General features: G+C 37.9%; 1 protein-coding gene across 1 annotated transcript in view; it reads left to right on the top strand.

The window, feature by feature from the left end:
• Positions 1-26,397, top strand: part of LOC136864930 (homeobox protein Nkx-6.2-like) — a 281,778-nt gene that overhangs the window by 155,829 nt on the left and 99,552 nt on the right. The window contains exon 2 of the mRNA XM_067142339.2: positions 4,165-4,343. Within this exon, the coding sequence (XP_066998440.1) occupies positions 4,165-4,343 (179 nt within the window). The remainder of the gene's footprint in view (positions 1-4,164; positions 4,344-26,397) is intronic.

The following is a 26,397-nucleotide window of genomic DNA, read 5'->3' as shown; positions in this document are numbered from 1 at the left end:
CTTCCACCCAAGTGGTATTTCCGAAAACAAAAAATGCACGTTTCTTGATTTTTAATACAGATAAAAATACCATTTTTACACTTTTGTAACATGTTAATTTTTTGAGATATACTGTAGAAATTCTCATTTTATAATTTCACCCTTTTCTTAGTTCCCCTTATGTGGAGTTTCCAGAAACGAATCACCTACGTTTCTTTACATTTACAGGAGATTCCAAATACCACTTTTTAGGTCTGTAACATATTACGTTTCTCAGGTATTCTGTAGATATAGCCTTTCAAAAATATCACCCCAATTTGTCATTCCTGTTTAACCGCCATTAACTGGATTTTCCAAAAACCAAAAAATACGTGTTTCTTTATTTTTAAAGGAGATCCCATATACAAATTTTCAGTTCTGTAATATCTTCAGTTTCTGAGATATATGTATCCTCATTAAAGGCATTCAACCCATTATTCACCCTTTTACACCCCTCCTATTGGGATTTACAGAAAACAAAAAAATACATGTTCCTTTATTTTTAAAGGAGATTCTAAATATCAATTTTTACATGTGCAAAATTTTAAAGTTTTAAGATATAGATACACACATTTTAAAAATACAACCCCATTTCAACCCCCACTATGTGGAGTTTCCAAAAGAAAAAACAAAAATGTTTCTTTATTATTAAAAGAGATCACAAATGCCAATTTTCAGGTCTGTAATATCTTCAGTTTCCCAGATATAGGTATCCTCATTAAAGGCATCCAACCCCTTTATCACCCCTCCTATTGGGATTTTCCGAAAACATAAAGTACATGTTACTTTATTTCTAAAGAAGATTCTAAATACCAATTGTTACATCTGTAAACTTTTCAAGTTGTAAGATGTAGATACACTCATTTTAAAAATTTCACCCCCCTTTTCACCCCCATTATTTGGATTTTCGAAAAACGAAAAAAATACCTATTTCTTTATTTTTAAAGTAGATCCCAAATACCAATTTTCAGGTCTGTAATATCTTCAAGTTCTGAAATATAAGTAGCCTCATTAAAGGCATTCAACCCATTTTTCACCCTTTTCCACCCTTACTATTGGGATTTTCCGAAAACATAAAATACGTGTTTCTTTATATCCAAAAATCCCCTCTTAGCGAGCACCTACATCTTAATATGAACGTATGCTCAAAATTTCACTGACTACTGGACATAAAAAAATGAAATTTAGTGGATATATTCATATTAAGATGTAAGTGCTCGCTAAGGGAGGATTCTTGGATATTTCGACGCTAAGGGGGTGAAAAGGGGGTTGAAACATTAAAAAGAGTGTATCTATATCTCAAAACTTTAAAAGTTTACAGATGTAACAATTGCTATTTTGAATCTCCTTTAAAAATAAGAAAACACGTATTTTTTTGTTTTTGGAAAATCCCAATAGGAGGGGTGAAAAGGGTGAAAAATGGTTTGAAACCCTTCAATCAGGATCCCGGTACTTATATTTCAGAAACTGAAGATATTACAGACCTGAAAATTGGTACTTTCGGTCTCTTTTAAAAATAAAGGAACACGTATTTTTTGTTTTTGGAAAATCCAATTAATGGGAGGGTAAAAATGGGGGTGAATTTTTAAAATGAGTGTATCTATATCTCAAAACTTTGAAAGTTTACACATGTAAAAATAATGAAACACGTATTTTTTGTTTTCGGAAAATCCCAATAGGAAGGGTGGAAGAGCGTGAAAAAAATGGTTGAATACCTTTAATGAGGATACTTATATCTCAGAAACTAAAGATATTACGGACCTGAAAACTGGTATTTGGGATCTCCTTTAAAAATAAAGGAACACATATTTTTTTTGTTTTTGGGAACTCCAATTAATGGGGGGTTGAAAAGGGTGGTGAATTTTTAAAATGAGTGTATATATATCTCAAAACTTTTAAATTGTACAGATGTAAAACTTGGTATTTAGAATCCCCTTTAAAAATAAAGTAACACATATTTTTGTGTTTTCGGAAAATCCAAATAGGAGGGGTGAAAAGGGTGAAAAAGGAGTTGAATGCCTTAAACGAGGATACTTATATCTCAGAAACAGAAGCTATTACAGACCTGAAAATTGGTATCCGGGATCTCCTTTAAAAATAAACAAACACGTATTTTTTGTTTTTGGAAAATCTAATTAATGGCGGTTAAACAGGAGTGACAAATTGGGGTGAATTTTTAGAAAGAGTATGTCTACACTATATCTCAGAAACATAAAATGTTACAGACGTAAAAATTGGTATTTGGAATCTCCTGTAAAATTAAAGAAACATACTTGATTTGTTTTCGGAAACTCAACTTAAGGGGAACTAAAAAGGGGGTGAAATTTTAAAATGAGCATTTCTACAGTATATCTCAAAAACTTAACATGTTACCGAAGTGAAAAAAGTATTTTTTATCTCTATTGAAAATAAAAAGACATGTATTTTTTGTTTTCTGAAAATCAACTTCGGTGGAGGGGTAAAAGTAACCGAAAATGGGGTTGAATTATTTTAATTAGGATACTGATATCTCAAAAGCTGAAGACGTTACAGACGTGAAATTTGGTATTTGGATTTTCCTTCAAAAATAAAAGAATACGTATTTTTTGTTTTCGGATATTCACCTAAAGGGGGAGGCAAATTGAAAAATTATTTTAATTATTTGTGATGAGGGTACAATTATCTCAAAAACGAAAGATTTTGCAGACGTGAAAATTGGTATTTGGAATCTGATTTAAAATTAAACAAAGATGTATTCTCGAAAAATCCAATGAAGGCGGTGGAGATGAAAAATTGAAAAATTAAAATTTCATTTTCAAGAGCCATCTTTTTTTGATAGAGCCCAAAGTTAGATTCCAGTAGATTCTCCTGGAATAAAAATAAACATTTAATCACATTTGAAATATACGTTAGGAATGATATTGACCGTCGTAATAATTGGTATTTAGAAGATCCTTTACTATTAAAGAGACAAGTATATTTGCTGGAAAATTCAATTAAGGGGCGTGGGGGAATGTGAAAGGAAGTGAAAAAAGTGAATTCTTTTTATGGGGGTACTTATATCTCAGAACTGGAGGTAATAGACGTAAACATTGGTATTTCGAATCTCCTTTAAATATAAAGAAACACGCCTTCTTTGTGTTTTTTTTGGGGGTGGGGTGGGGGGCAAGTCAATTAACGGCGGTGGGGTGAAAAAAGAGTTGAGACCAATTGATTTTACTGTTCATAATGTACTTATTCTGATTATAAACTGATCATTTTTAATCTTTCCTGGTTTCGTTCTCAAGAGCCATCGTGTTTTTAATAGAGCACAAAGTTAGATTCCAGTAGATTCTCCTGGAATATAAATAAAAATTTAATCACGTTTGAAATAAACGATAGGAATGATATTGACCGTGCAATTGTTCACCTCTATAAAAAGGTCAATAATTCACGGGTATATCATTCGTGTCATCAGAAATCTCGCGCACTTGCCTACGCGCGACGATGGTGCTGGTCACATTGTGAGCACTGACAATGGCAGAGGATGTACTTTACCGCCAAGTAGCGGTCTTGCATCTTGCTGTGGGTTTCAGACCATCAATAATAATAATAATAATAATAATAATAATAATAATAATAATAATAATAATAATAATAATAATAATAATAAAGTTCTGGACCGTCGTCAAGATGTGCGGACCGCGCTGGAAACGGGTCCTGGCCGGGTAATGACTACGATTGCAGTCCGGCCTCGGGTTAGGCATCGCCAAGGCACCCAAGACGACACCACACCGGATCTCCTGAAGGATTTGATCCTATTAAAATGCTTAGGCCCTATAGGAAAAGATGGCAAAGATTTAGGTACCCAACTGGCCGGGTGGAATACCTGGACCTAGCTCGGGAAGTACGAAATCAATTGTTGGAAAGAAAGATTGAAAAATGGGAGGAACTTTGCCGTAATCTCTCAGAAAAGGAGTCAGATCACGAATTTTGGCGGATTCTCTCAGAAAACGAGTTAGATCGCGAATTTCGGCAGATTATATATAAAATGTTAAGCATTCAATTATAAATTTCATTATAATACCGTAGCGAAGCACGGGTATCTTGCTAGTACTGCAGATGAGTGTTATTAGAAGAGTAGTGTGTAGCGTTGTGCTAATTTACATGGGTGACGTCGTGTTTCAGTGGCGCCAAACAGCATGACACTCGTGGACAAGGATGGCAAGAAGAAACACACCCGTCCCACGTTCAGTGGACAGCAGATCTTCGCGCTGGAGAAAACCTTCGAGCAAACAAAGTACCTGGCCGGGCCCGAACGCGCCAAGCTGGCGTACGCTCTGGGCATGACGGAGTCGCAAGTCAAGGTAAGTTTCTGACCTCAACGTACTTCCTATTATGAGTGAAGTTTGCAGGGAATCATTCATATTTCATTCAGACGCATGGACATCAGCCATTCACCACTGAAACATGATATTGAAATTTTATTTGAATTAAATTACACTGGGTAAATGAAATAGCGTATGGCTTTTAGTGCCGGGAGTGTCCGACGACAACTTTGGCTCGCCACATGCAGGTCTTTTGATTTGACGCCGGTAGGCGTCCTGCGCATCGTGATGAGGATGAAATGATGATGAAGACGACACATACACCCAGCCCCGTGCCAGCGAAATTAACCAATGGTGGTTAAAATTCCCTACTCTGCCGGGAATCGAACCCGGGAACCCTGAAACCAAAGGCCAGCACGCTAACCAGTTAGCTATGGAGCCGGAAACTGGATAAATGACAGATTAGGTGGATTATATCAGTGATCTCCGATAACTACCATTTCTTTCAAACCATTTTTTTTTCCATAGCCATTTAAATAAATGTATAACGTTGTTTAATAATTTATATAGAGACTGATTACAGTAAATTAATAAGCCTAGAGGCTACAAGTCGTAATTAAGGGCTTTAATTTTTTTAAACAATTTTATGATGATAATCATAGTTTACCAGATTGAGTATTCCTACTTTGAGAGTATAATAGTAAACCTATTTCTGGGCTGCTTTATATCTTCACCTTGATGTCATTTTATGTATTTTTGGAGATATTGATCGCAGCCTACAGAACCACACATTCTAGTCAGTTCATTACGATAATTATGAGTTCTGGTACAACGAGCATTACCTAAATCCACTATGTTGAAGCGTAGTTTGTTCAGATTAAAATACCAGGCTACTTCACGTGCTGCTGCTGCTGCTGCTGCTGCTGATGATGATGATGATAATAATAATAATAATAATAATAATAATAATAATAATAATAATAATAATAATAATAATAATAATAATAATAATATATAATAATTCGTAGAATATTAATATTTCGATTCTTAAACGCCGTATTTATCACCAAATAAATGGAATATTGTCAGTAATATCTCGTGCATCACATTTCCCGTCACTGTCTCGTGTTCTTATTAATCTTCAGAAAAATGCTGTCAAATGGCACGTATTGATACGATATGATCGGGCTTCTTGAAGCACACTCCAGCCTACATAGTACGACTGCCAATGTCATGGAGGATTCCGTATTCACAAAATCGCTTATTAACTTGTTCATGGTCCGGCTCCATCGCTAAGTGGTTAGCGTGCTGGCCTTTGGGCACAGGGGTCCCAGGTTCGATTCCCGGCAGGGTCGGGAATTTTAACCACCATTGGTTAATTTCGCTGGCACGGGGGCTGGGTGTATGTGTTGTCTTCGTCATCATTTCATTCTCATCACGACGCACAGGTCGCCTTCGGGCGTCAAATGGAGAGCCGAACATATCCTCGGTCACTCCCGGCACAAAAAGCCATACGCCATTTCATTTCACTTGCTCATGGTCCGATATAGATATCCTCATGACAGGACAGTGTAAGTTTATCAGTTGAGCAACGAGCGTACTGATATTGATATGAGCTCATATAACAAAAGATCCATTCATGACGTATAATTCTATTCTGAGAACGTAATGAGATAATTTCTTACATTTTTGACTCTAGACAACTGGAAGATTTCATGATGTAAGATGGGATATTCGATCATATCAATTCATTATCTTCAGGTTATCGAATGAACCCGTATATCTCATCGTCTTTCACGAGTAATGACTGTCTTCTTTTGGAATGTTACTGCTTCATTTCAGTGCAATACCATGTAAACTGCAAACTAAAATATTTTATAATTATTTTTACATGTTGTAGCTGCATAACGAAAAACAATGTGCCGGTGTATAATTGGCCTGCAAATTAATTACAATACAATAGCGTCATTGATAATCATCCAAATCTGAAATTTTAATGTTAATTAAAGTCGACATCTATATAATTTAGTATTAAAATTCGCTGGGTTATATCATCCTGTTGTATGTGTATGTATATATTTCAATTAAAAACAGTGGCGGAAAGGTGGATTTACAATTCATTTAGCCCATAAGTTTCCACAGAATGACACTGCCTGTGACAATACCGATATGAAGTTGCACAACTGTTATAAACCTCCGAACTCCACTTAAGTATCATTTTACACGTTTGGTATCTCCTACAGGAGAGTATCTACAATATTATATTGTTAAACATACTACAGTTCAATAAGCATAACCGCTAGATGAGTGTCACAGACAAGGAATGGCTGGTGTCCTAGTAATATCATCATAATGTGTTAATTGAACGAACATATATAACCAAAGTGATAGCAAATACACTACTGGGCACTTCTGTATTCTTCCGTACTACACTGAGAGACATGTTAACAGTGGTGCACATGGTGGCCCGACCTTAAACATCAGGCGGCAATATTGAAACTAAAAACGTTCCATTTTAAAACTGATAGAAATAGTGATTTTTGCCTTCTTCTACTACGACAGTTGAATGTTAACAGAGGCTACTGATACAAACAATGCTCCTCCCATCCCTTAATTTCCTTAAGACTTGTTACGCCTCCCAGCCACATATGGACATTTAGTCCGTCAGGACAATATTCGCTGTGTTCATTTTCCACTGCTTGCGTATAAAGAGCTTACGAAAATGAGCACAACGAAAATTGTTCTGATGGACTGCATATCCATGTGTGGCTGAGAGGCGTGACCAGTCTTAATGGAAATAATGGATAGGAAGAGCATTCTGAGATATAACCTTTTGCGGGAACAGCGACGAATGACACTCAGTAATGATTTCGTTTTGACCGAAACCTAGGCTGAATGGTCATCATTGAGGCCTTCGTATCAGAAGGTCCCGAATTGGATTCCCGACCGGATCGGGGATTTTAGTCGCGTCTAATTAATTCTTCTTGCTTGGGGACTGGGTATTTATGTCTGTTCCAACACGTTTCTCTAAATATACAGACAACACACTACACTTACACCCACCAGAGAAGCATGCAATAGTGATTACTAGACCTCGGATTTGTAGGTGTTTGAATGTTATTTTAGCTGCCTAAAATAGACTCTCAAATAGGTTCTAAAGTATTTTAGGCAGCTTCTATTTTATGTATTTTAATAGGCATCAATTAAAATACCATGTTTATTTTGCAAAATTGATAATAACTCGTTAGGGGGAAATATAAAACATGTTTCACTCCCCTCTTTGCTGCAAACGTCACAGATACAATTTTACCATCCGATGTGAAATGCGGAATCTCCTGTAACTACATTTTAATTAAAGCCGACTTGAAGCCAGACACTTTGGGCATAATTCATAGTGAATAGTGTACTACTACACTCTGTTTCCAGGCCGTATCGCTAGGTGCGCTGGCAATCAATATCTAGCGATATCTCGCTAAGTGGCACGTATTCTCTGCAGTGTATTTGGTGATAGTTATAACAACAGTAGAGGTATGGGCGTTGTTGACCACCTTCCGTTGAAGATCACCGTGTTGGGAACATAGAGGTAGTAAATAATACACTAGAGGTAGCACTGGTGCTGCGTCGCGTGCGAAATTGAGTGAGCGCGCTGTTTGGCAAAAGCTGGATTGTTTGGCACCGTTAGCTACTACTGGAGCTTCCCGACAAATTGAAGTATAGGCCCTACTTCTCTGAAGAAAAATGCCAGTCTCCTGTGCAGCTTAAGGTTGCATAGAGACGTTCATAAAGGGCAATGGCGTGCCATTTCACACGTATTTTCCTTGAAATTCATTTCTGTGCGTATAAAATAATACTTTGCGTGACACTTATTGTTATGTGAATTGGCCTTCTTGTGCTGACTTCACGACTGAACCACCTGTCGGCGTGAATGAGATTCTTCGGATCTTAAATTGAAGACTGAAATTTTGGTTTTACGAAATAAAAGGGATGACATTTTCCTTTCACTGAATGGGCATGCCTTTGAAAGCTAATATCCAGGACATCATGTGCATGTTACCGAGCGAGTGGCTACAGGATTTAGGTCAGGTAGCTGTCAGCTTGCATTCAGGAGATAGTGGGTTTAAACCCCACTGTAGGCAGCCCTGAAGATGGTTTCCAATTTTTACACCAGGGAAATTTTGGGGCTGTACCTTAATTAAGGCCACAGTCGTTTTATTCCCAGTCTTAGCCCTTTCCTGTCCCATAGTCATCGCAAGACCTATATGTGTCGGTGTGACGTAAAGCGAATTGGTACAAAATAGAAGATAATAAATTGTGGTCCGTTTTTCACTTTTTGTGTGTAGGATATTTATAGTAGGCCTATTAAAAGCTATCGAATATATTTTGTGTATATCGATGCCTTACTTCTAAAACCTCGTATCTCCCAATGCACTTCCTATCCATTACCTTAATTAAGACTGGTTACGCCTCCCAGCAGCATATGGATGTAAAGTCCATCAGAACAATTTTCGTTGTGTTCATTTTCCTATGCTGGTGTACAAAGGAAAATGAACCTTAAATACATCAAACTGTAGGACAGCGTGATTTCGCCATGCAAACAACATCCCTACAATACGGTATGTTAAGGTCCATTTTCCGTTACACAACAGCATAGGAAAATGAACACAACGAAAATTGCTCTGATGGACTGCATATAAATATGTGGCTGGGAGGCGTGACCAGTCTGAATTAAGGTAATGGATAGGAAGTGCATTGGGAGATACGAGGTTTTAGAAGTAAGGCATCGATATACACAAAATATATTCGATAGCTTTTAATAGGCCTACTATAAATATCCTACACACAAAAAGTGAAAAACGGACCACAATTTATTATCTTCTATTTTGTACCAATTCGCTTTACGTCACACCGACACATATAGGTCTTGCGATGACTATGGGACAGGAAAGGGCTAAGACTGGGAATAAAACGACTGTGGCCTTAATTAAGGGTAGGAAGAGCATTGTGAGGTTTTAGAAGTAAGCCAACGATATACAGATTGTTGCTTTTCCTTCGTACAATACGTGTAGCAGTCCCCGTTTCTACCTTACCAGATTTTACAACTTAGAGACTAGATGTGCAACACCGTGGGAACATCAGAGTCCTTTACTTTCGTCAATATTACTATTCTATTAAATGTTATATAGTATATATAGCTACAAGCATCATAAATTATTGACCGAGCGAGTTGGCCGTGCGGTTAGGGCTACGCAGCTGTAAGCTTGCTTCCGGGAAATAGTGGGTTCAAGCCCCACTGTCGGCAGCCCCGAAGATGGTTTTCCGTGGTTTCTCAATTTCATACCAGGCAAATGCTGGGGCTGTACCTTAATTAAGCCCACGGGCGCTTCCTTCCTACTCCTAGTGCTTTCCTATCCCATCATCGCCATAAGGCCTATCTGTGTCGGTGCGATGTAAAGCAAATTGTAAAAAATATTGTAAGTATTTTTTCAGTTCTCTTCAATCATATAATTGACTACTCTCCCTTTCCATCAACGGAAATCATTTTACAAGCTAAAATCTTAAAGCGAATCATACATTTAAAGAATAGCTAAATAAATCTCCATAATAGGATGAAACCACAACCGAGTGTCATATGTCCACTTGTAATCACGTTTAGAAAACATCGACAGTAATAATAACAATAATAATTTCGTGTGGCTATTTCTAGCCGAGTGCAGCCCTTGTAAGGCAGACCCTCCGATGAGGGTGGGCGGCATCTGCCTTGTGTAGGTAACTGCGTGTTATTGTGGTGGAGGATAGTGTTATGTGTGGTGTGTGAGTTGCAGGGATGTTGGGGACAGCACAAACACCCAGCCCCCGGGCCATTGGAAATAACCAATGAAGGTTAAAGTCCCCGACCCGACCGGGAATCGAACCCGGGACCCTCTGAACCGAAGGCCAGTACGCTGACCATTCAGCCAACGAGTCGGACATAATAATAATAATAATAATAATAATAATAATAATAATAATAATAATAATAATAATAATAATAATAATAATAATAATAATAATAATAATAATGGGTCTACGTCCCATTAAGTATTTGCACGGTTTTCGGAGACGCTGAGGTGTTGGATAATTTTCCTACGTGAGTTCTTTCATCTGCCCCTAAATCTATCTACAGTAGGCTGACATATTTGAGCACCTTCAAGTATCACAAGGCTGAGCAAGGCTCGAACCTGCCAACTTCGGCTCAGAAAGCTAGGGTCTAAACCGGTGATGATAATATTTTGTATACTTTATCCCAAAATCTCGCCAACGTTCTTATGCCTAAAATCTCGCTCATCCGCTTTGTACGTGAGAGGAGATTTTCGGTCGTTGGGAAGAATTATGCCAAATTCCTGGTCATTTACACAAAAAATAACGAAATATACGTGCCCTCCTTCTAAACGTATGTTGTTACAAAATGAAATGGCGTATGGCTTTTAGTGCCGGGAGTGTCCGAAGACAAGTTCAGCTCGCCAGGTGCAGGTCTTTTGATTTGACTCCCGTAGGCAACCTGCGCTTCGGGATGAGGACGAAATAATGATGAATACGACACATACACCCAGCCCCCGTGCCAGTGAAATTAACCAATGATGGTTAAAATTCCCGACCCTGTCGGGAATCGAACACGGGACCCTTGTGACCAAAGGCCAGCACGCTAACCATCTAGCCATGGAGCCGGACATATTGTTAGAAGACTTAAAATGAGCAGTAAATTGATTTTGTGCCACTTAACTGCACCTGAACACCGTCCTCTTTTATCACGCATTTAGTCCTGTATTCATGCTTTTTGTGCTTTATTTTTTACTGGAGAGAAGCATCGCAAGTGTACTGTTGTATCTGAGAATATTTACATGTAAGAATTTTAAACCTTATCTTGTAACCGTACAACTAGGTTACAGATTCCATTCAGTATTTATTATTATTATCATCATCATTATTATTATTATTATTATTATTATTATTATTATTATTATTATTATTATTATTATTATTATTATTATTATTATCATTATTAACCCGATTCATTAGATTTCATATATTCTGTTTCTCATCATTTAGACTGTAATAATTAGGTATCGCGTATATTATTGTATTTAATCATAGGTTAAGTGAATATGTTTGTAATTATTCTGTATTGTAGTAAGTGAGATTTGTTGGTTTCATATTGTCATGCTGTGGCTTGTAACTTTGGCTAGATGAGCTGGCATAGTATTTTGCAATCGAGGCTATGTTTAACTGTGCAAGGAGATTTCCCGGTGACGCATTCGGTATAGTCATTCTCGGACCGCTTGGGTACGCTTAGACGACACATGACTGATGACATCAGTGCGTGGACACGTGATTGCGACCAAGTGTCAGTATTCGCCAGCTACTGTATGTGGAAGTGGAAGGGATGAACAGTGAGTGGGGAGATGAGTCGTCATCGCGAGGTGATATAAGTCGAGGCAACGGTAGTGAGAGAGGCAGATGATATCACTCAGTTCACAGTACTCAGTTCATCATATCTATTCAGTTGATAGTACTCAGTTCATAAGCAGTTGATATCGTGCAGATCATATGTAACAGTCAGATGTATCAAATGGAAGAAGTGGTCTTAGTGTGATGGTCAGAGCTAAGAGTTGTGTTTGAAGAGATAATCATCGAGGAAGTCTACAAGTGGTGGTTGTATCCGAGCAGAGACGGGTACTATGCTGATAAAGAAACATCATCTTCTTGTGAGGATGGACTTCACAAGATGTTTCAATAATATTTTCCAATTATTTAAAATATATTGAGTGGACGTAATTACATTGGAGCTCCCTACACGCGTACATGGTATGTAGGCCAACTCCTTGTTATATAAGAAGATAACAACAGACGGCTCCTGACTTCAGCTCACAGGTTTTCCCAAGAATTTTCAAGTTCAACAGCGGTGTATGCAGACAACAGGTAATTAAAGCATCAGACATGTTATGCATTCATAACATGAAGAAGAGTGTAATCAGCGGCGATATCACATCTCACTTCAAGTTCATGCCAATAGTTTTTTTTTGTTTAGATTAAATTTTCCTTTTCTTTGTACCGCAAATCTCACGATATATTTCTTTTGTTAAATTAAAAGACGTAAATGATTGTTCATTGTGACGTAAATTTAGTCATAAACTCAGTTTTATTTTTAATTATAATAAGTGATTCCAGTTCCATGTACAATCCTCAATTGTGGAAATGCAACAGTAATTTAATATTGTCCTGATCCATATCCCTGTATATTGCCAAATATGTGAGTTTATCACCTCACGCCTTGAGATAATTGATATAAGAGGTATGCTCTACCGAATTTTGTTGTTTTTCTTAAAAAAGCAACTGGCGCTCAAACAAATGTTATTTATATTATGTGGAAGATATGAAGGTATAAGAGTAGTGGTCGGAGTAGCCACAACCTGGCGCCCAACGTGGGGCTCGAAAGGTTCAGAAAAAGTGTTTCTGAATGGCAATATACATGGATCAGTTTTTTTAATGAGTACGCACATGTTAAATTCACCGAGTAATGTTAGGAAGGTCATTTTGTTGAAGTTTGTATTTAAGGGGTAATGTCAGAGGAATTGCAAGGGGAAATAGCTTTGAGATCGCGAAAAATAAGTAGGAAACCGAAGATGGACAAGGATAGCAATATGCAGTCAGGTGATGAGGCTGAGGTTATTGTGTCCAAGGAAATCCAAGGTGGTAACATAAATAGGAAGTTGGTGACTAAGGTGGGACCTGCTGAAAGTCAGAAAATAGTAGAAACTGAGGAAAACGCTGTCACGCAAGATCAAAGTAAAGGGGTGATTGACCTGGGTTTATTTAATTTGCTGATGTCCAAAATGACTGAGCAGAATAATGCCATGAGTGAGAAAATTGAAACGGTTATTAGTGAGAAAATTGAATCTCAGAATAATATTATGAGTGAGAAAATTGAAACGGTTATTAGTGAGAAAATTGAATCTCAGAATAATATTATGAGTGAGAAAATTGAATTTCAGAATAATATTATGAGTGAGAAAATTGAATCTCAGAATAATATTATTAGTAAAAAAATTGAAGCTCAGAGTAATGCCATAAATAGTATTAATAAGAAGATTGATGATGTTAGTAATAAGATAGATCATAAGGTGTTAGAAATAAGTAAGCAAATTAATAATATAGAAAGTAAAGTAAATAAGGAGTGTAGTGATATCAGAGCTGAGATGGAATTGGGTCGGAGCAATCTCCATGCGGAAATAGAACAAATTAGTGAGACATGCATCAAACAGATTGATGAATTAGGCGCCAAGGTCGAGTCCAATAAAGGAGAAATCAATGAGTTAGTAGAAGAAAGGTTTGAAAAGATAACCAATACAGTGGGGCAAGAAACTAGGAAATGTATTAGTAGGGTAGAACAGGTGGAAAGAAAACTTGGAGAAGTAGGTGATCTAGAGAGTGAACAAAAATCATTATCACAGAAGGTGAGAGAATCGGAAGAAAAATTACAGGAGAAGTTAAGAAAAATTGAAGAAAAGGCTGAGGAAACATTGGAAGAAAAATTTCTGAGTTGCCAGAGAGTACTCCAGAAAGAAGTGCGTGATAGTAGAAATGTACGTGAAATAATTGTAAATAATGGTTTAATCACTAGAGATCATGACTTACCTAAGTTTTCTGGGAAAGAATTTAACCCGATGGAATTTATGAGAGTAGTAGAGAAGAAATTTGCTGTTCAATTAAGAGACAATATTATTAGCTGGGAAACTGTATTGGAGATCTTATCTAATGCTTTCGTAGGAGAGACTAAGTCTTGGTTTCAAGTATATAAAAGCTCGATGTCTAGTCTAACTGAATTTAAGGAGAAATTCATGGCTAAATTTTGGAGTGAAGGTGTTCAGAGTAGAGAGAGAGAGAGAGTAATGTTTGGCAGGTATAATTCTAACGAGGGTGTTAGAATGACTGAATACTTTTTGGCTCATGTTTTGGTGTGGAGAAATTTAGAATGTATTGGACCTGAGGCTGATATAGTTAGACTTATGGCTAAGCACTATCCCGATAGAATAAGAGAAGCTGTTTGTATGCAAAGAGTGGAGACTATTAAGGAAATGGAGATTTTGTTGGAAAGTTTTGATGCTTTAGGTAGTAGCTTGAATAATAGTAGGACACTAAATAGGAATGTAGAAGGAAGGGGTAACCAATCTAATAATCAGGACAGGACTATGAATAATCGTAACTACAGAAGAGAATATCAGGAGAGACCTAATAATAATTTCCACAGGGAGAGAAATTATCAAAATAGTTCGGAAAATTTCAGGACTGGGAGGCGTGATTATGGTAATCAACCAGAAGCTGGGAGGCGGGAGAATACAGGCCATAATAATAATAATAATAATAATGACGCTAGAGGAAATAGGCAACAGGGGAGGCCGACTGAGGTGTGTAACCAACAAGTCGTAACCGAACCAAGTACTTTAAACGCGCAACGGACTGTATAAACAGGTCACTGAGACAGTCCGTAAATGGTGAGTTCACGTATAAGGTAGATAAGCATGTTAATGTCGACCAGCCTATAGTTGTAAGTGAACATGATTGTGACCTAAGTAGCAATAATTCAAATGTTTTAAGTGACGACTTAATCGTAGACAATAAATTTTATAAGTGTAATTTAAATTTAGATATAAGGCAAGATTTGTTAAGTGATCTTATATTATGTAATGAGGATAATTTAAGTAGTGTTACTGTTACACCGACGATTGAACTGCTGATATGGGGCAGAAAAGTTAAGATTTTGTTGGACTCTGGTAGTGAGAAGTCATGTGTAAATTCCAAGCTGTATGAGGAAGTTTTAAGAGAGAAGTATGAGGTAGCGGAAATTCCAGTGAGGAATACGTTCATCGTAACAGCTGTTGGAAACAAGTCTCAAAGAGTGAATAAACAAATAGCTGTCCCCATTAGCATAAGTGGAGAATGTATTTTCCAACCATGCTTAGTTGTGCCTAATTTAGTTTATGCCGTTATTTTAGGTACCGACTGGTTAACGTGTCACAAGGCTAAATTAAATTTTGATCTGTGTAATGTCAATCTTATTTGGGGAAAGAGTAGCAGGGAAGTCAGTTTACCATATGATGTTTTGTCAGAAATTAGTGCGAATAAAGTGTGTTCTAGTACGGAAGGATCTTGTGAAATTCCTAATATGAGGAAAAATATTGATGTCTGCCATGTGTCTATACAGAGAGATTCTAGAGATGAATTGTATGAGACAGTGGAGAAATGTAATTTAGCGGAAAGTCAGAAGGACGAATTGTGTGAATTATTGATATCACATAGTGATGTTTTTAGCGATCGGCCTGGTAGAACACATCTTTATGAACACAAATTTAATGTTATTGATAACTCAACTTTTGTAGGATCGAAATATCCCATTCCGTTAAAATACGCTAGCGCTGTTGAAGAGCAGATTGACATTATGCTAGATTATAATATAATCGAACCATCATGTAGTCTTAATTTGAATCCACTTGTTATTATACCTAAGAAGGATAACACGGTAAGACTGTGCATTGATGGCAGATTAATGAATATGAGGATAGAAGCCGATCAGCAAAGGGCGGAGACGGTAGAGGAACTTATTCAACGTTTTGAAGGTAGAAAATGGTTTTCTACTTTTGATTTGTCGTCATCTTTCTGGCAGATTCCACTTAGAGAAAGTGACCGTCCACTTACGGCCTTTGCATACAAGAATTGCTTGTATCAGTTCGCCAGGGTGCCCTTCGGGACCCGTACTTCTTCTGCAGCATTAGTTAGAGCCATGAATAAAGTATTAGGGAGAGATACGGATAGTTTTGTGACCATGTACATCGATGACATTGTTATAGCATCCCACACGTTTGAGGAACACATGAAACACTTACAGATTGTTCTACATAAAATCAGGGAAGGGGGATTTACATTAAAACTGAGTAAATCGACATTGTGTTCACAACAGATCACATTTTTGGGACACACTGTATCTGAACAGGGGGTTAAACCGGAACAGACGAGATTAGACAAGATAAACAACACTCCTACTCCACGTAATGTTAAGCAATTGAAATCTTTTCTGGGAATGTGTAATTACTTTCGACGTTTTGTGGGTAAATATTCTGCGCTGTTAGAGCCGTTTCGTGAGCTATTGAAAGGAGGTGCGAAGTGGAAGTGGAGGAAAGAACATGATGAGGCTTTCCAGAAGTTGAAGGATGGATTTAATGAAGCTGTTATGTTGAGATATCCTATGTCAGATCGTGAATTTATTCTCATGACTGATGGTTCAGAGAAGGGAGTTGCTGGATGTTTATGTCAGAGAGATGATAACGGCAATTTAGGCATAGTTTCCTTGGCAAGTCGTGGGCTCAGTATGGCAGAAAAGAGATATACGATCACTGAGATTGAATTTCTTGCAATCATGTATTCATTAAGTAAGTTTAGAATGTATGTTTTAGGTAATAAATTCGAGATATGGACTGACCATCAGGCTTTGGTATTCTTAAATACTTATAAATTAACTAGTAATCGTATGACTCGTTGGATTTTAGCCATAAGTGAATATGATTTTAAGATACGTCATATTAAAGGGAAAGATAATGTTATGGCTGACTTTCTCAGCAGGTATCTCCCTAAGGAGGAAAATACTGTCTCTTTAGAGGTGAAAGAAGGTATTTTGATTTGTGTTGGCTCGATGACTGATAATACTGCAGAAAGAGATAGACTTCGTTATCTGTTGTCCGAGCAGGAAAGAGAAGAAGAGTTGGCGGGACTGTTGACCTCGCTTAGAGATAAGGAACCAGGTACTGTTCTAGTGAACGGTAAATTTACGTATAAGTAATGTAATGGTTTTCTCACTCGGAAATGTTATTCTGGGAAGTTCAATGTATGTGTACCTAAAGCCCTGCAAGAGGATATGATTTGGTTTTATCATAAGGAGCTGGGTCATTTTGGAGCAAATAAGGTCTTATATGCTATTCAGGGTAACTTTGTGTGGAGGAATATGGGAAGGCACGTGAGGAAAATACTCGCTACGTGTGATCTCTGCCAACGCTCTAAGCACCCGACTAGACTTCTAGAGGGGCCCAGGCAGGCTGTTATTGTTGACAGACCCGGGAAGCTTATTAGTGTTGATCTGTTTGGACCGTTAGTTAAATCCAGATATGGTTACCAATTTGTTTTTGTCTTGATTGATGCCTTCAGCAAATATGTCAAGATGTACCCATTGAGGAAAGCTACAGGGAGGGGTTGTCTCAAACAGGTCGTGGACAGATATATTCCTGAGTTCGGATGTCCCCTCAGAATATTATCTGATCATGGCAGCCAGTTTATTTCGAAGATCTGGAATACCAAACTAAATGAACTGGGGATCAAAACTATATTTTCATCGGTACGTTGCCCGCAAAGCAATATGGTTGAAAGAACGATGCGTGAAATAGGACGTATATTTAGGGCATATGTGCATGACAAACACAACTCGTGGTTTTCACAGTTGAGTAATGTCGAACGTTGGTGTAACATCACGTTACACGAGTCCACTGGATTTACGCCCTATGAAATTCATCACGGCAGGAAGCCTACTGATGAAATTGCGAGTATGTTAGGCTTGGACTTGGGAGAGGAGAAAACTAAGGATTTTTATATCCAGATGGCTAGGGAGAATTTAAAGAAAGCAGGAGATAAACGTATTCGCCAGCAGAAAAAGACTAAATTGGATGAATTTGAGCTTGGTGACAAGGTTTTACTCAGAGTGCCACTCCCGTCATCAGCAGAAGCTGGTCAATTTTCTAAGTTTTTCTTGTTATATCAGGGATACTTCACCGTAGTGAAACGGATTGGGAAATGTGCTTATTCATTAGAAGACAAGGAAGGAAATATCGTAGGCACATACAATATAAGAAATCTTAAGAAATATATCATGTGAGTTTGTTGATTAAGTTTCATTATTATGTTAATTCACCATATTTTATGAAGCTGGCATTGCGAACAGGACTTCAGTGAAATTAGCGTGTGTTGTGATAATAAGTGAGGCACGGCAGTGCAATAAACTCCAGTGCTTGGAGACAGTGTATATAATGAAATGTCTTCGAGAATTACTTTTGAACACTCAATGAACGTTTGAAACGACAGAAGTGAGAAAGAAATGTAATCTGTATGTAAATAATACTGTATAATCAAAGTGAAAATGATAATTGATAAATGTTTTATATGTGTAACAACGAACATCCAGATGGATGATACTATGTACCAAATTTGTAAAGGTCATTTTTATACATGTATATATGGTGTACTCGATTTCAGGTGATTGTGTATATATTTCATGAATCAATCGATTCATTTCATCGATTATTTCATGAGGGAGGCGTTCTGTAACCGTACAACTAGGTTACAGATTCCATTCAGTATTTATTATTATTATCATCATCATTATTATTATTATTATTATTATTATTATTATCATTATTAACCCGATTCATTAGATTTCATATATTCTGTTTCTCATCATTTAGACTGTAATAATTAGGTATCGCGTATATTATTGTATTTAATCATAGGTTAAGTGAATATGTTTGTAATTATTCTGTATTGTAGTAAGTGAGATTTGTTGGTTTCATATTGTCATGCTGTGGCTTGTAACTTTGGCTAGATGAGCTGGCATAGTATTTTGCAATCGAGGCTATGTTTAACTGTGCAAGGAGATTTCCCGGTGACGCATTCGGTATAGTCATTCTCGGACCGCTTGGGTACGCTTAGACGACACATGACTGATGACATCAGTGCGTGGACACGTGATTGCGACCAAGTGTCAGTATTCGCCAGCTACTGTATGTGGAAGTGGAAGGGATGAACAGTGAGTGGGGAGATGAGTCGTCATCGCGAGGTGATATAAGTCGAGGCAACGGTAGTGAGAGAGGCAGATGATATCACTCAGTTCACAGTACTCAGTTCATCATATCTATTCAGTTGATAGTACTCAGTTCATAAGCAGTTGATATCGTGCAGATCATATGTAACAGTCAGATGTATCAAATGGAAGAAGTGGTCTTAGTGTGATGGTCAGAGCTAAGAGTTGTGTTTGAAGAGATAATCATCGAGGAAGTCTACAAGTGGTGGTTGTATCCGAGCAGAGACGGGTACTATGCTGATAAAGAAACATCATCTTCTTGTGAGGATGGACTTCACAAGATGTTTCAATAATATTTTCCAATTATTTAAAATATATTGAGTGGACGTAATTACATTGGAGCTCCCTACACGCGTACATGGTATGTAGGCCAACTCCTTGTTATATAAGAAGATAACAACAGACGGCTCCTGACTTCAGCTCACAGGTTTTCCCAAGAATTTTCAAGTTCAACAGCGGTGTATGCAGACAACAGGTAATTAAAGCATCAGACATGTTATGCATTCATAACATGAAGAAGAGTGTAATCAGCGGCGATATCACATCTCACTTCAAGTTCATGCCAATAGTTTTTTTTTGTTTAGATTAAATTTTCCTTTTCTTTGTACCGCAAATCTCACGATATATTTCTTTTGTTAAATTAAAAGACGTAAATGATTGTTCATTGTGACGTAAATTTAGTCATAAACTCAGTTTTATTTTTAATTATAATAAGTGATTCCAGTTCCATGTACAATCCTCAATTGTGGAAATGCAACAGTAATTTAATATTGTCCTGATCCATATCCCTGTATATTGCCAAATATGTGAGTTTATCACCTCACGCCTTGAGATAATTGATATAAGAGGTATGCTCTACCGAATTTTGTTGTTTTTCTTAAAAAAGCAACTGGCGCTCAAACAAATGTTATTTATATTATGTGGAAGATATGAAGGTATAAGAGTAGTGGTCGGAGTAGCCACAATCTATATCCACACAGTATTAAAAGTCCCCCATTTGCATTTATGAGTAGTCCGGCTAAATGGATAGCGTGCAGGCCTTTGGTCACAGGGGTCCTGGGTTCGATTCCCGGCAGGTGCGGGAATTTTAACCATCATTGGTTAATTTCCCTGGCACGGGGGCTGGGTGTATGTGTTGTCTTCATCATCATTTCATTCTCATCACGACGCGCAGGTCGCCTACGGCCGTCAACTCAAAAGACCTGCCCCTGGCAAGCCGAACCCGTCCTGGGATCTCCCGGCACTAAAAGCCATACTCCATTTCATTTCATTGATGGGTACAGCGGAGCGAGTTTTTTCCAAACAGCTGCGATTTCAACATGCTCCGCTCGCTACAGTGATTCTCTCGTAGACGGTGGCGCCAATGCTCCCTCTAGTCTATCATTTACTATCTCAATGGTAGGGAAACTGACTGGAATGTGGATGTATTATTATAGGCCTATGGAGAAGATGTGAAATATTACGTAATAATTCAATACAAGGAGCTGTTAAAAGGTCTACTCGTAATATGATGGTGATCATATGATTATCTGGCACATCCAAATGCAGTTAATAACCATCACTAGCCAGTGTTTTCTCTCTGCTGAAAAGTGATTTACTTGGTTTCACCAGTTGTAGAATCAATAGTACACAGGAACCTCGTTTATCCGGCTTAAGTGGAAACGGATCTGATCCGGATTATCGAAAATCCGGATAATCCGGAAAACTAAAAAACAAATACAGTACGTGTCATATAATCTATTAACATAAGTTCTACATTAATACCTTTTTTCAATTGTACAAAAGATATCAGATCACTTTTCGTATATTTATTACTCTGTTTTATGTGTGAGTTTTTTGTTTTACATTTGTATAGCGTTTGCGCGCAGCACGATCACCAAGAAGTTTTACTAACAAGAGTTCTGCCGGTGTGGTTTCAGTCAAGGTTTCTAAATAGACCGTCAGTTTGTTCAGCTGCATTTTTGCCTCTCCATTAGTCATAGTTTCTTCTGATAGAGCGCCGGTTTCATTCTGGAATTCACCGTCAGTGAATTAATAGTGCGTTGCATTCAGAAGAGCGTGGGTTTGAATTCCACCTCGGCCGTTCTGGAAATGGTTTTCCACGGTTTCCCACTCTGAATTTCAGGCGAACGCTGAAATGGTACCTTTGATAGCCCGTGGCCGCATTACTCCCAATTCCCGTCCTTAACTACCCTTGGCGGAAAAGACATTCAAGAAGAGTCGACTCCGTAAAAGAAATACTGTACAATTAAAAATAAATTTTTATTATTTTCGATCCGGATGAACCGGAGATCAGGATTAATGAGGGACGGATAAACGAGGTTCTGATGTGCTATCATGACAGGTAAACTCAGGTAAACCCAATACAAAATTCTTTGAAACAAAGGAGTGAAAGGAGAACGATAAAAGTGAAGAGTAATGAAGCGCATATGAAAGTTGCAAACAAGAAATATCTTGATACTTATGAGTTACTGCTGCTCCGTCTTCATTAATAGTTCCTAATGCTGTAGCTGGAGATTCGGACCGAATATGAGTACATGAAGTGAGAGTAAAGATCGTCATCATAGCCACATTACTGGAAGGAGATAGAAGCAAGGAACAGCGTCCAGCCAGGTTGCATGACGCTCCCTCCACACCCATTACGGCTCGATGGGCTATCAGCCGGTGGCTCATTAGATGACTTATCATACTGATGAGGAGCCTGGGCTAATCACGCATCCACAGGCGTCACACATGCATAATGGCGCAGATAATTGAAGCCAATGGCTTGTTATTTGGACACGTCACCGGGAGGGCATTACCGAGGTCATACCTTCAGCATCTGATGAATTTATTTCCTTCCATCACATACAGACAGTGTGCTACAAGTAAATTTACTTGTTCGAAGCAATAACTCTTTCTGGATTTCCTTTAAAAACCAGTTTTGAGAAGAATATTGCCAACCTCCTTTCAAAACGACCCTTCTCGGTGATCTCATTCCTTAATTAACCCGTGTTTGCAGAAATACGCAATGAAGACTTTCTCAGTTCTCATGCCAATTTACATGTCCCGCATGCTAGGGACGTTTTTGTTCAAACTGAACCGCATTTTTAGAATAAGATATCCGAATAAGATTTAACTTTGTATTTCGCCTAGGTGCCTCCGAAATGTGCTGTTTATTTGATTACTTCATCAGATCGAAAAGGAACTGGGATGGCAGTTGCTATGATCTTAATTAAGTTGAACATAAGAAAAAACAACAAAAGAACGTCTTCTGGGTTGTTGACTAAAGTTGGAATCCATTATATCTCGAATACAAGCTTATAGCTGCCCTGACCGTAGATACTTAGCTCGGTAATTGTTTGAAAAAGTAATGACTTTCTTTGATTTATCGACATTACACATATCGCACATGAGTAATTATGTGCGTATCTTGAGTGTCCCAACAAAATATCCATTGACCATTTATTAGTAGCAAATTTCATAAAAGAATGTGCGATCGTGTCAACCTGACGTTTAACAACAGCACATGCAACTATATGGATAATTACTCATGTGCGATGTGTGTAATGTGGTTAAATAAAAAAAAGTCATTACTTTTCCAAACCATTACCGAGCTAAATATCTACGGTCTATAAGGCAGTTCAAAACCATGTATTCATTTCTACCTTTCTTTGGGGAGGATTTGGTGGACTACATTATTTGTACATTATCGATGGAAATCCCTTGAGCTCTAGAAGTAGATAGGATATCTCTGCCGTTTCAAAGAAATGAAGGGATCTCAATGAACCAATTTACTGGCTTTCTTTGGGCACCGTACTCTGTAATCTTGAATTAGTAGAAATCCTTACGACTCATTAAGCCTACTTTCACTTATCCTTGAAAAATCGCAAACAACGTAAGGATAAGTTTCCATTTATACTATGTAGTTCTAACTATGGCAATGATACGTTCTAACGCAATAATATTCTTGTGGCCGTGGTTGGCACCTTGCTTACCATTTAGCACCAACGCCCATATTTTCTGATTTCTTATGCTTATTATTATTATACCCAGGACATATTGTAAACGCTATTAGGCCTATTCTCATATAGCGGCAACCGCATATTTAAAATTTGGAGAATGTGGGAAAGATATCGACGTAGAGTTCCCAACTAAAGAACTGTATGACGAAATGGAGATGGCTTTTCACTTAATTTGATAACTTGGAATTTTGAATCAGTCAGTATGTAATCAAATTTCCAAACAATTTGAGCGGTTGATCAATTAAAAAATTTAAGTACAGTAGAAGTAAAATATCAGATCACCATTAGCGGCATATAATACTGATATGATAGGCATAAAACAGTGTGAGTGATCAAACAAATAAGAACCTGGAAGAGAAAGACGCATTTAGCTCTACACCGTGATTTTCTACTAAGGGAAGGAGATCAGAGGTTAAAAGTTTCGATTTTCGAGCGAATATCTTCAGAAATAAATAAATAAATAAATAAATAAATAAATAAATAAATAAATAAATAAATAAATAAATAAATAAACAAGTACACAAATAAATTGCCTTGTAAATCCCGTAAGGGCTATCGCTTCCTGTAATGCAGGGACAATGCTCAGTAGGTCCTGAGGTTATTTCCTAGTGTGTTTCGTGAGAACGTGGTACTGCATGTTGTGCATTTGTGTAGTCTCACCTCCGACTGAATGCAATTGTGTCGTTTTAGGATCCACAATTCGTCGAAACGTATTATTACATTCCTGACACTAGTAAGTTACAGCTTTTCCCCAGGGAGAGTTGAGATTCCTTCTTTTTGAAAGCATACCCCTGCACATTTCGTTCTAGCATAGCTTCTCCTCAGAATGTTTGTGGAGATGTATTGTAAGTTCTTGAGCTTCTCCCCACGTGGACATTCTCTTTAACATACTTTACACTTGCATGTCCTCTTTTCACTATGTGACATAGGAAATATTGATTGTAGCAATTAGTAGTGACGAAATATTTCATCAAAGTATTATTTACAGCTTTTTTAGGAATGGAGCTCTTGTTGTGTAGATTTCAAGTAGGCCCCTACTCTTAACATCTGAAATGATTTCAAGCTGTCAAGTGTTAATGAGTGGAAAATATGAACCGTATAATTCTGCTCCGTTTTGATGCCTTCTTGGTATGTCACGGTTGTAGTAAATTAGTTACATCACTGTTGTGTTTCTTGAAACCCCAGACCTAAACAAAATATCGTCGCTGCCGGGACAAAACCTCCTATGTGGAATATTTTAGCTTAGAACTTTGGCCGGTCAGGTTCTGTCATCTAAGGTGCAACATTGTGTGAACATTGTCAAGGCATTCTCGCTCTTCATTACGTATGTGCTGTGGGTCAGTATATCTCCAAAAATATTATCACATAGGAGGTTTTGTCCCGGCAACGGCGATATGTAACTTTTCAATTTAAATTTCACGGAATACTTTACTTTACGTTTTAAAACCTCGTATGTCCCATTGATCTTCATGGTCACGCCTCCCAGCCGCGTATTTATATGCAGTGACATAGTCGTTGTTTGTCTGACAAAATTAATTTAAAATCAACAACGGATAGGCCTACAGAGTTCCAGTTCCTCTGTCATCCGGTAGAATCAAGCGGGAGCTCACACTGATACGGAGGCACCCGAAATAGCGCCGAATGTATATGTCTGCACATAGTAGGTAAATTTTATTATTATGTCCACTCTATGGATAAGTAGTCAGCGTCTTGGTCTTCGCCTTCTGTTCTCGGGGATGCGGATTCTATACCTGGCTGTTTTCAGATATTTCAATCTTAAACGGTAAATTTACTTGGCTCGGGTCTGTGAATCTGTGCCACCCCAATATCGCATCATAATGCTGTTTCACACAGCTAGCAAATGCAACCCTCGTCGTAGGATTTGCCTTACGGGGGCTGTATCAGGCTAGAAATACCCATACAAAATTATTATTATTATTATTATTATTATTATTATTATTATTATTATTATTATTATTATTATTATTTGCGCTGGGATATTCCCTCTGCTTATGTTGGGAACTAAGAACTATCCTGCAAAATCATGTTAGTCTAATTAATGTTATTGGTTTTACGCCCCACTAACTACTTTCACCATTTTCGAAGACAGCTAGGTGCCGAAATTTTGTCCCGCAGGAGCTCTTTTAGGCAAAAGCAAATCTGTCGATACGAAGCTGACGTATTTGAGCTCCTTCAAATACCACCGGACTGAGCCATGATCGAATCTGTCAAGTTGGGCTCAGAAGGCCAGCCCTGTACCGTCTGAGCAACTCAGCCCGGCTCTTGTAAAATCCTTGAATCTCGCACTAAGGGGACGCTTGCCTGCACTAAATATCAAAATGATCCCAGTCGGTGATTCCAAAACGTCGGTAGTTCCCTTGTAGGTCAAAAACTACGTTGAAGCAAGTAAGACTCAGGCCTATGCCTTCGATGTTTTCTTGCTATTTTGTTGGACCATGTGTTACAGTGGATGTAAATGGTGTTCAGTCAGTACACACTCCCTTCAATTATCTCGTAGACCCAGAAACACTTACATAAGAATACTGTTAACACAAAGTCAAGATATCCATGAGTTTTGATATGAAAAATAAAACTCTTGGGTGAAGCAGTGCTTGTGATATCTAACAACCCACTGGGTTTTCTTTATGAGCGAAAAATAAGTGGTCGAGACCTAAGGGCATAGAGGAAACAAGTTAGTAGAATGATGTGGGCGTGTAATAGTGCTTCACACTCCCCTGTGCTCAGATGGTAGGGGGAGGAGGTAATTCCACAGCCAACTCGCAATTGGCTCCATGATTCTATCCAACCGCGCCTTTTCATATGTAAATTGTTATGGAGCTGTTTGTAGCCGGACGAGGGCTTAACCCAATTGCCCCTGTGTCTTGATTAGATTCACTCCGTAGTTCCTCCAATGGCGGGCAGAAGAGGTGGCTCTGTGCATAATTAGAACAACTCTCGGAAAAAATAATGATCCTTCAACTCTCATATGAGACTTATCACATGTTGTGGAAGTGCAAAGTCCGGTTAACTATCCGACACAATGTTGGCGATATTGCACTACAGACTAATAGAAATATGGTGAAAAGTTACCACTTTTAATTTATGCTGAACCGACGTATGGTGCGCGTTGAAATGCAACGTTCGATAGGTATGTAAC

This window comes from Anabrus simplex, chromosome 2 (genome assembly GCF_040414725.1).
Source record: "Anabrus simplex isolate iqAnaSimp1 chromosome 2, ASM4041472v1, whole genome shotgun sequence".
Classification (NCBI taxonomy): Eukaryota; Metazoa; Arthropoda; class Insecta; order Orthoptera; family Tettigoniidae; genus Anabrus; species Anabrus simplex.
The sequence above is the reverse complement of the archived record's forward strand: the minus strand, read 5'-3'. Positions and strand labels throughout refer to the sequence as shown.